The sequence below is a fragment of the Mesoplodon mirus genome (genome assembly GCF_964341445.2).
Source record: "Mesoplodon mirus genome assembly, chromosome: 17".
Lineage (NCBI taxonomy): Eukaryota > Metazoa > Chordata > Mammalia > Artiodactyla > Ziphiidae > Mesoplodon > Mesoplodon mirus.
Window position 1 is genome coordinate 16,347,965 of NC_138993.1, and position 11,865 is coordinate 16,359,829.

General features: G+C 44.1%; 1 protein-coding gene across 1 annotated transcript in view; it reads right to left on the reverse strand.

The window, feature by feature from the left end:
• Positions 1 to 8,609, reverse strand: part of SERPINE3 (serpin family E member 3) — a gene marked incomplete at its 5' end in the record, with an annotated part of 39,423 nt that extends 30,814 nt beyond the window's left edge. The window contains 4 exons of the mRNA XM_082602351.1: positions 190 to 450; positions 1,877 to 1,997; positions 7,558 to 7,607; positions 8,588 to 8,609. Coding sequence (XP_082458477.1) covers positions 190 to 450; positions 1,877 to 1,997; positions 7,558 to 7,607; positions 8,588 to 8,609 — 454 coding nt within the window. The remainder of the gene's footprint in view (positions 1 to 189; positions 451 to 1,876; positions 1,998 to 7,557; positions 7,608 to 8,587) is intronic.
• Between the last annotated feature and the right edge of the window lie 3,256 nt (positions 8,610 to 11,865).

The following is an 11,865-nucleotide window of genomic DNA, read 5'->3' on the forward strand; positions in this document are numbered from 1 at the left end:
CCTAGAGTAGAGGGAACCTTAAACATCATCTGGAGTAACGATGCAGAGTTTGAGTGCCTTCTGCTGTGCACTTGCCCGTGGGCAACCTTCTCTGCCTGCCCCCCGGGGGCAGCCTGAACGGGAGGAGGGTAAGTGTGAGCAGGGCAGTGGGCGTGGGCAGCAGAGTAGGGGGAGCAGCGGCCTGCTTACCGTGGACGGTGTACCCCAGGGCCTGGACCAGCTGCCTCTGGGTGTTCCCCTGGGCTCCGAACTGCAGGAGCTCCAGAGGGATGAACGCGCCGGCGGGGGAGAGGACCAGGTTGGTTCGGTTGCCGCCCGTGGCCACGATCCGGTAGAGGCGAAGCGCGAGCTCCGTCCTCAGCAGCGTCAGGTCCTCAGGGAGGTCGCTGGCTCCTCCAGGGGGGCAGGCATGAAGGAGGAAGAGAGCAAGCAGGACAGACCTCATGGTTCCTGCAGTGGAGGGAAGAGAGGCAAGTGAGGCAAGAGCCGGTCCATCCTGCAGGGAAGCAGGCATCGGGCGCTGGGACAGGCTGAGGGTGATGATCACTTAGCTGGCTTATTACGCACCCCGTCCACCCGCACCGGATGCTTCACTGTATCCTGTTGTGTCTGCGTTAGAAATACTGAGAAACCAAACTGTGAGTTGGAAGGCCTGGATTTTAGGCCTGCTCTGTCACGTACTATATGTGTGACCTTGGGTGAAGCTCTGGTCAGACCAGAAGCAAACCATTATGTTGGAAAATAAATGTAAGAAGTACATCCTACTCATGTTTCTTGGTACTTAGCCAGCTTATAGCTGGGCTGTGTCTATCATTAATAATAATAGTAATATAATAGTAATATAATAAGAAGAATATACTATGTTAAAAAGGACTTAGTATATTTTCTCAGTTAATCATTACAACAATCTTACAAGGTAGCTGTTATTATAATGTAAATATAGAGATGATGAGGTTTAGAGAGCTCGGTGGCTCATTTAAAAATACATGAGCATAGAAAGAGGCCCAGGACTCCAGTCCTGGTCTCCTATGGGTGGTACATGAAATATTGGGAATCTAAATGCACATTAAAATATCGAGCCATGAGCTAATTGTACCTAGCATATCAGAATTCTTGCAATGTGAATTATTCTCATAAAAAAGAACAGTTTCACAGAGGGTAGAATGATACAAATATAACTCCTACTACAGAAAGGTACCCCTTCGAGGAAGAGAGTGCATCAGTTGGAAATTAATGCAAAGAAAAGAAGGTAAAGCAAAAAGTGTCTTCAGTGACTATGCTACACAGACAGCCTGCAGCAATTTCTGCTAAGTTGTCTGACTTTGGTGTCAGACAGGATTGGTGTGAGAGAGGCCCAGTCCAAAGTCATCTGAGGATGAGAAATTTGCATGTAAAGCCACAGGACTCAAAGGTGTTTATTTCAGATAAAGACCCCACATGGAAGAGCATCCTCTTTTTCTCAACTCTTCCATCCTGTAGGCAAGCACAAAGGCAGTGCTTGGAGGACTTGGCGTCTCAGTGGGAGGGACGTGCATGGACGTGGGGGTCTTTCTGTGTGTGTGTTTGGAGGTGGAGGGTCCCAGCCCAGGGTCATTGTGAAATGACCAGTTCCCAGTGGTCTTGAAGCTCCTATCGCCTCCCGCAGGGACAGAGCAACCGACCTTCATGCCCCTGGGCTCCCCGTGACCACATCCCAGCCGTGGTTCACCACAGATGAGCTGTTTACTCACGGACTCTTGTATGGGACGACGGTCAGAGTTTCCTCGCTTGTTTCTGTTCTTGTGGGTCTCCAGCGTTAACGTGCTCCCCTTTTAAAAAAGTGGAGCAGAATCTGCTTTGAATCACAAGACAGCATAGGGAGGAAGCTGGCAATTGCCGTCTCTGTCGGCGATGTCTCTACCACTCGGTCCAAATTCCTGGAGCCTGAGGTCCCGCAGAGAGCCAGGGGAAGGAACACAGCCCGGCCAGCCAAGCCCAGATCGGAAACAGAGCGGGCCCTGGGGAGGGAGCCAGCCATACCCCGTCAAGCCTTCTTAGGCTTGTGACCTGGTTGTACCAGCAAGGAACCCCTCATCTAACCCTTTGTCACTTTGAGGAATTTCACTGATAACTCTGCCATTAGGGCTTTTGCTGGGTACCAGGTACCTAATGCTTCTCCCCTCCTCCTGTGAAGAAAACAATAAATCAGTCATTGGGCATGACTTGAGACTTTTAGCAAATGGCATTCTGCAAAAAAGAAAAAAAAACCAATGCAAGATATAGCACAGTCAGTTTGGAACAGGGTGACTTGCCTTATTTATTATTAATAAAAGTGAATGCACTTATTTATATGTAATATAATAAATATTATAAGTACTATTAACAATCTTGTTCTTCTCAGATACAACAGTTAATAAATCTGATGACTCAGTTCGAGAAAGAGACCATGTTGTCAATAAGCGAATGCACATTTTGGGAAAGAATAAGCAGATTCTATCCAAAGTCTGTCCTTGTGACCTATTCAGAATTGCATACATTTCAATTAAGGTCTTAGGCATTGTATTAAGTACAAAATACATGGTAGGTTATATGTTGTTAATGATTAAAGAAAAGATTTGGAAGATCTAGTAACTTTCTCTCAGGCACCTGTTAGAGTTAATATTTGAAAAAGAATGAGGCTGTTTTTCTTCTGACGACTACTCACACCCTTGTAATCAGTGGGTAATTCACTTTAAAGTAAACTGTTGACACTCAAGCCCGGAATAGTTTATATGTCTTAGGATAGTTACACCTCTAGAACTGTTTCACATGAAATTTCCCCAAATCTTTAATGTAGATATAGTGCATTCTTGCATGCTTTGAACTCTAAGTTGTAGTATGATGGGGGAATAAATATGTATAACTTATTCTACAGCATCCAGAGCTGGTATCCCATCCATCCATCCATCCATCCATCCATCCAATAGCTCTTAACTTGCCTACTAGGTTCCCAGGCACTGTGCCAGGTCTGGTGGATGTAGCAGTGAACCAGCAACCTGGGCTCAGCTCTCAGGGGACCTACAGTCTTGTTCCCTGAGTGCAGACTTTTGATGTTGATACTGACAGTTTTAAGAAAAAGAACCAACCATGAAGAGGACCATGGTAACTTGCAAGGGCTGTCTCCCAATGCTATGAGTTCCCCGTGGTTGCAATTATTTGAGCAGAAGCTGATTCACTCTGCCAGTGGTGGAGTTGGGGAGATGCTTATGAAAAGTTTTCCCAAATTCGAAAAAGTCTAGCTGTGTGACTTCTGCGAGCATTCCTTCCTACCTGACTCTAAGAATGTATCATTCTAAATTGCTTTTACATTCTCAAGAAAAAAATACTAGGGAAATTAACATACACAAAATATTTCCCGTGTAGGTTAAACATTTCAAATTGTGAATGAAATGGAAGATGGGCAGCAATTTTTTGTGTGTGTGCTCAGCTGTGAACCTGGGTAAGTCTCTTTGTTCTCTGACCATTTAAGCAGAGGTTATCATGCTTGTTTCTGCCTTGCTGGGATATTGGTTACACTGCTCAGGGAGCCTCCACTCCTGAAGATACTTATCATAATTATAACAACAAAACTAGTGAACATTATTGAGCGCTTACTGTGTTCCAAGTGCTCTGTTATATCCTTTCAATTCATAATTGCAATGAATCCTCACAACAGTCCTATGAGGAATGTATTATTATCGCCATTTTGGAGAGGATGAAACAGGCTCAAAGAGCTCAAGGTACTTGCCCAAGTTCCCACAGTTAGTTAGAGGCCAAGCTGGGTTGAACGTAGGGCCACCTTGATGCCAAGGCTCACGTTCTTTGCCACAGTCCTGGTGGTGTCTTTCAGGAGCCACGGGGCTCTTAAAATCCCTCATGGCTGTGGGATTCCAAGACATTTGGTGGAGAGCCCAGACTCTCATGGCTCATAATGTGTGTCCACTCTGCCCACATTCACCAGGGATGCTATGGTGAATCTCCTGTAGACAGGCATAGTTAAATTAAATTAAATTAAAATTAATTAATTTATAAATTAAATACAATTTATAAATTAATTAATTTAAGAATTAATTTATTAATAATTTAATTTAATTTAATTTTTCACAACCTGATTTTTTATAGGCATAAACTATAAGGCAAATCACTTTCAAACTCATCTACACTCCATCAACATCCCACATTCCTGCCAATACTTGGTACTTCCCAGCTCTTATTTTTCCAGTGTAATAGGTGCAAAATTGTATCTCATTGAGTTAATTTGCATTTAGGTGATCACCAATGATTTTAAGCATGCCGTCGTGAGCTTATTTTTGTGTTTCCTTTTCTGAACTTACCTATTCATATCCTTTACCATTTTTCTATATTGTAGTTGGGTTTTTTTCTTATGTTTGCAGTCCATATCTAGTATAAATCCCTTGTCAATTTTGGATATTACAAATATCTTCTCCTTTTCTGTCCATTGTCTATTACCTATCTTCATGATGTCTTTTGTTAGAAAGAAATCCTTAATTTTGATGTATTCAAATCATCCTTTCCTATTGATTTGTAGACCCCTTCTCTCATCTGTTAAATCTCTGAGCTCTCCACTCCATTCCATTGGTCCATGTATCTCTATCAAACTGTTTTCATTACTACGGCTTTGAAATGTGTCTTATTATGTAATAGGGCAAGTTCCTCTTCCTCACCATTCCTTTTCAATGTTGATTCAGCTTTCTATAGACTTGTATTACTCCAAATCAATAATATGAAAGTAAGTTTATTAAATACTTCAAAAAATCCAACAAAAATTTGATTATGATGGCACTGAACCTATAGATTATTCTGGAACGAATTAATGTCTTAATAATATTAAATCACCCCATCCAAGACTATAAAATGTCTTTCCATTTATTAAAATCATCTTTTTTCCATTTAAATTAATTTTATTGTATATTGGAGTCTAGTTGATTTACAATGTTGTGTTAGTTTCAGGTGTACAGAAAAGTGATTTAGTTATACATATACATATATCCATTCTTTCTCAGATTCTTTTCTCATATAGGTTATTAGAGAATATTGAATAGAATTCCCTGTGCTACACAGTAGGTCCTTGTTGATTATCTATTTTATATACAGTAGTGTGTATTTGTTAATCCCAGTCTCTTAATTTATCCCTTGCCCCTACTTTCCCCTTCAATAACCATAAGTTTGTTTTCTATGTCTGAGTCTGTTTCTGTTTTGCAAATAAGTTCATTTGTATTATTTTTTTAGATTCCACATATGTGATACTTGTCTTTCTCTGTCTGACCTATTTCACTTAGTATGATAATCTCTAGGTCCATCCATGTTGCTGCAAATGGCATTATTTCATTCTTCTTTATGGCTGAGTAGTATTCCATTGTATATATGTACCACAGCTTCTTTATCCCTTCCTCTGTTGATGGACATCTAGGTTGCTTCCATGTCTTGGCTATTGTACATAGTGCTGCAACGAACATTGGGGTGCATGTATCTTTTTGAATTATGGTTTTTCTCCAGATACATGCCCAGGAGTGGGATTGCTGGATCATACGGTAGCTCTATTTTTAGTTTTTTAAGGAACCTCCATACTGTTCTCCATAGTGGTTGTACCAATTTACATTCCCACAGACAGTGCAAGAGGGTTCCCTATTAAAATCATCTTCTGTAATAGACTACTTTAATAAAACATTAAAGTTTTAAAAATAGAGATCTTATATGCATTCTTGATTAATTTCCCATGTTTTATACTTTATTGCCATTTAAAAAAATTAATAGACTTTTTAAAGGCAGGTTTAGGTTTCCAGAAAAATTGAACATAAAGCACAGAATGCCCGTAAAGCCCTTCATCAGACAATCCCCCACCAGGTTCCCCAGTGATCAATATATTGCCCTGGTATGATTTGTTATAACTGATATGTTATCATTATTAATTAGAGTCCATAATTTATATTAAGGTTGACTTTTTGTGTTGTACAGTTTAATGGCCTTTGTCAAATATATAATGTTTTGTGTCCACCATTGCAGTAACATACAGAGTAGTTTCACTGCCCTAAAATCCTCTGCGCTTCACCTATTCACCCTTCCCAATCTCCCACCTGCAACCTCTGGCAACCACTGATCTTTTTATCGTCTCCCTAGTTTTGCTTTTACCAGAATGTCACATAGTTGGAATCTACAGTATGTAGCCTTTTAGACGGGCTTCTTTTACTTAGCAATATGCATTTAAGATTCCCCCATGTCTTTTTTGTGGCTTGATAGCTCATTTCTTTTTCTAAAAATTAATTAATTAATTTTTGGGGGGCTGCATTGGGTCTTCGTTGCTGCGCGCGGGCTTTCTCTAGTTGCGGCAAGCAGGGGCTTCTCATTTTGGTGGCTTCTCTTGTTGCCGGCTCTAGGCGCGCAGGCTTCAGTAGTTGTGGCGCATGGGCTTAGTTGCTCCGCGGCATGTGGGATCTTCCCGGACCAGGGCTCGAACCTGTGTCCCCTGCATTGGCAGGTGGATTCCTAACCACTGCACCACCAGGGAAGCCTGATAGCTCATTTCTTTTTATCTCTGAATAATATTCCATTGTATGGATGTACCACCATTTATTTATCCATTCACCTATTTAAGGACATCTTGATCAATCCCAGCTTTTGGCAATTATGCATAAAGTTGCTGTAAACACTCACATGCAGGTTTTTGTGTGGACGTAAGTTTGCAACTCATCTGAGTAAATACTTAGGAGCATGAATGCTGGATAGTATGGTAAGAGTATGTTTAGTTTTGTAAGAAACAACCACCAAACTGTCTTCCAAAGTGGCTGTACCATTTTGCATTCCCACAAGCAATGAATGAGAGTTCCTGTCACTCTACGTCTTTGTTAGCATTTGGTGTGTCAGCGTGCCTGTTTTCTTACTGCTGAATTGTAAGTGCTTTTTGTTTATCTTGGGAACAAATTCTTTATTAGATATGTTTTTCAAATATTTCCTCCCAGTCTGTGGCTTGTCTTTCAATTCTTAATTCTTTTCTTCTATGAAAAATTTAGAGAATGCAAAATGGCAAGTGCTTGCAAGAGTCACAGGGAAGGAAGTATTTAGGTCATGTGATCAATGCATGGTTATGTTGTTCTAATGGAAGGTGGATATCACTGAGTTAGAGGCTGTGTTGGGCAGATGTCAGAGGGGTTCATGGTGTTTTTTAAATTTTAGATTGGGGTATAGTTGATTAACAATGTTGTGTTAGTTTCAGGTGCACAGCAAAGTGATTCAGTTATACGTATGCATGTGTTGATTCTTTTTCAAACTCTTTTCCCATTATGGTGACTTTTTTCCCCCTCATATTTTTGTTCTGATTGGGAAGGGTGATATTTGTGTTTATGAGAAGTTTAAAATATAGATACCGGGTGACAGGCCATGTGATGTGAACTGGACAAAGGAGAGTGGGTGATCGGGCAAAGAGGTGGAAGTGGTTTGGGGACCTTACAACGCTGGGGCTGTGTGCTTGGGGCATGTTGGGGTTTTGTTTATGCTGATGAGCTCTGGTGCTCATCCCAGCTTCTCTGCAGTCCAGTGTGGTACCAGAACCAGTGCAGAGAGCAGCTCTGCTTCAAAGCTGGCTCCAAATAATCCTAAGAACAGGGAAAATTAAGCAGAGAGTAATTAAGGTTGAAAATAGGAAAAAGGCACCAAACTGTGTTTGGATATTCTGGTTCTGTAGAGCTTGCTTTTCAGTGTTATTTTCTCATATATTTCTGTGTGATTAGTTAGCATTTTGGCCATTTTTATTAGTTGGATTTAAAAAATAATAATAAAACAAGAAGAGTTGGGACTATGCCATGTTTTCCTTTCTAGTCTTCAGCCTGGGATAACTAGACAGTGGAGGCCGGTCCTCACTAAGCCAGCATCATGTCTAGGAATTGGCAGCTGTAGTCAGTGGGAAAAATCAACCCAAGCGCTGCAAGCCCAGGACATGTGCCTCTCCTCCTTCACCACAGAGCTGTGGGCATCACTGATTTATTGCAACAGGCTTTCCTGGGAGCTTGGCCTTGACCTACAAGGCTTCTCTGAGTAGGATTTGAGGGTGCTGCTTCTAATTTATCATAGTTAGTTCATGCCCTGGTCAGCTCCAGCTGCTATGACAGAATACCACAGACTGAGTGGCTTAAACAACAGAAATTTATTCTCACAGTTCTGGAGGCTGGGAAGTCCAAGATCAAGGCACCAGTGGATCCGCTGTCTGGTGAGGGCCTGCTTCCTGGTTTGTGGACAGGCAGGCGCCTTCTCCTTGTATCCTCACATGGCAAACAGAGAGAGAGAGAGAGAAAGAGAGATCACCTTTCTAATGTCTCTTCTTATAAGGGTACCAATTCCATTCATGAGGGCTCCACCCTTGTGACCTTATTACTTCCCAAAGGCCCTACCTCTTATTACTCTCACAGTGGGGATTTGGGCTTCAAAATATGAATTTGGTGGAGGGATAAACATTCAGTCCAGCACAGACTATGCAAAGAAATATATTTGTCATCCCTGAATTACCTCAAAAGGACCCTCTGGCTCGGCTCAGCTCTGAAAACTCCCATGGCCTCCTATGAACCCAACAAGTCAGGACCCTGCTGGCTGCTGGACGACATGGCCGGACAGGCATGTGGGCAAGTTGTGTAAATACAGTGAATACACAGGGAAGAGACTCTGACAGATCGCAAGCCCACTTAGGAGGCCTTGAAACCTGAGACCAGGAAAGGGAGCTCTTTCTGGGCTGGGCCGACTACTGCCGTGGCCGTGATCCCCTGCGGGTGCACTGCTGTGTCCTCTTCATTTCTGACACGCCGTCCTTGTGGCCTGAGCCCACCACACCAGAAACGTCTGCTGTTGGTCACATGGAAGCTACAATCTGGGAAAAAGCATGAGCCACTGAGGAGCTGTGCAAGGGTTTATGAATGGGAGCAGGACGGCAAGGCTGGGGAATCCGGTAAGTGTTTTAAGTTGTGGCTTTAGACAAATCCAAGGGAGGGGTTGGGTTGGGGGTAGGGGAGGCCGTGTGGTCCCTGGGGAGACCCTGGGGACTCCAGGGAGGAGCCTGTGAGGGGAAGCCACATGGATACAGCAACACAGTCAATTCTCATTCTATGTTCAAATGGCACATTAATGCAAACGATCACCTTTTTTTTTTTTTACCGGTACGCGGGCCTCTCACTGTTGTGGCCTCTCCCGTTGCGGAGCACAGGCTCCGGACACGCAGGCCCAGCGGGCTCTGCGGGCCCAGCCCGCATGGCTCACGGGCCCAGCCGCTCTGCGGCACGTGGGATCCTCCCGGACCGGGGCACGAACCCGTGTGCCCCGCATCGGCAGGCGGACTCCCAACCACTGCGCCACCAGGGAAGCCCAAACGATCACCTTTCTGAGGTGGGGGGGGTGGAAGGAGGAGGGAGAAGAGGGAAGGGGCGGAGAGAGCAACAATTAAAAGAGTTTTAAGGCATTTTGCGAATCTAACATTGCAAGTGGCCCTTGGCACAGTGGTTTGGGGGGTTCACGTCCTGCCCCCAGGGGCCCAGCTCTCAGAGCAGCCCCGACTGTGGGTCCTGGGAGGCTGTACCTCCACCTTCTGACTTGCTGCTGAGACGTTACGGTGAGGCCCCAAGTGACGATGTGAGGAGGTTATTTTGAAAGCTGAGGCGGAGTTCCCAGCACACACATTCAGTTAACGCGCCCCTACGGGAGATCGGGAGGTGAGAGAGGTCGGGGTGTGTGGGAGTGAGATTTAAAAACATTATTTCTCTTTTCAAAACACTAGTGATAGTGGTTAACAGTGATGTGATTTGCTTGGCAGTGGAGTCTGTGAATGCTGGGGAAGGGGGGCCACTCAAGGAAACCTCAGATGCTGGCACAGTTCTGGAATGCTTATGGATGCCTAAGCCAGAGACCTAATGTCCGTAGGAATAGCAGTGACAAGCACAGATTCAGCTCTTAGTAAGAACCCAGCAAGCCACATGGGAAAGGGGGTGTGGGTTCTGGGCTGCAGACACAAGGCAGAGCCCGGGGAGGCCCCCGAGGGAGCCTAGTGGGCTGGTCTTTTGGATGATGAAGGCTTATCAGTCCTGCTGGCTCTTTAGCTGCGGGGTTGAGGTCTCTGCGGACAAGTCAGGGCTATCACAAAGTCACACACCTTAGGAGCAATGCTGCACCTTGAAGGCCCACTGCATCACCCCCAGGAGCGTCTTCACTGCAGTAGCGCCCATACCTGATTGTTCATGAAGAAATGGGGAATTTCACACATGCTGGGCTCCCTACGACCTCATTATTGGGCTTGGCAATGCATATAATGATGTGATGGTGGTTTATTCTGAGGAATTACACCTCGAGGCAAAGCAAAGACCCAGGTGCAAGACGTCAAGGAGTAGGAACCATCAGGCACAAACACCACTTACCCTAAATGAGGTTCATGCCTTTATTTCCTTCAATGAACTCAGGGGTCCCCGGGGGCCAGCAAGGGGACAGGGTGGAAGGCATGCCTACCTGTCTGGGAGTGGCTTTCCCTCACTGCTTTGGCCGCCACCCAGTCTCAGCTGGTGTATCCAGTGGTTTCCACTGGCAGAGAGCTTGTTCTCCACCTTCCTCAAAGGCAGGAGTCCCTTATGGTCAGCACTTGGCAGACTGTACCCTGCTCATGCTACACTGGGTAGATGCAGGAGTTGTCAGTGCTCATGTGGTCTGGCAGCTGGGACGAGATGCCAACTGGGGAGCCTGAGTACCCTGGGCTCCCCTCACAGTCCATTGGTTTACAGTTGCATCTGCCATGTTGGTTGTACATAAACTATTCCATCATTGTCTCTATAAGTTCTTTGCATGTTGCCACAACTTACCAACATATTACTTGCTTTTTCTGTACCATCCAAAACATGTTTATGACTTTGGGATACAGCAGATGTTTATCTCCTTTAGAAGAGATAGCCATATGCTTATTGGTAATGGGATAAGCATGTTGACAATTCTAAGTGATTTTGAGAAAAACGTGTTTACAAGCAAAAGAATGATTTTGGTGGAAAAGCTTATATTTAAAAAAAAAATTATTTATTTGGCTGCACCGGGTCTTAGTTGAGGCTCACAGGCTCCTTAGTTGCAGCAGGCGGGCTCCTTGGTTGTGGCATGAGAACTCTTAGTTGCAGCATGCATGTGAGATCTAGTTCCCTGAGCAGGGATCGAACCTGGGCCCCTTGCACTGGGGCCACCAGGGAAGTCTCACTTATCAGTTTTAAGCACAGCAAACAGATGTTCATTCGTGCCTCTTAAAATGTAGGATGAGGCATCATTTACAAAAAATCATTTCATGTACCTCAGACTGGACAGTGGATTACCCTTACCACCTATTGTTTACCCCAATCTGGAATTAGATTCGTTTGCATTTCCCAGTACACCTGGCTTCTCATCCTGGAAGCAGGGTGGTGCCGCTTTCATTTGGGAGCATTTCATTGAAAAAATTGCTACCAAAAATACTTAGGAGAATAACAGCGAGATAATGTCTTGGGTACTTGTGGTTTTGATTTTCTGGACACTGTGTTCCATGGGTATGGGAGGCATTCTTTCTTGTTCACAGCTGTATCCCCAGTTCTGAGAACAGAGTCTGGCATGTGAAAGGTGCTTAATACATATTTGTTGGATGAGTAAATGAATGAATGGAAGGAAGAATGACTCTTTTAACGGATACTTTGTCAACTCACCCACTGCCCAAAAAACAAAGAATTCAAAATACTACACAGATCTTACTTTTTACTCAAAACTTCTTCCTGACGAGATAAGAAAAGAGCGGTATTTGAGCCATTCTACAAATAAGAAAAAGAAAAATGCTTTAATAGCTTTGCCTTTGGTTTCCCAGGTGGATCCATAGTAAAG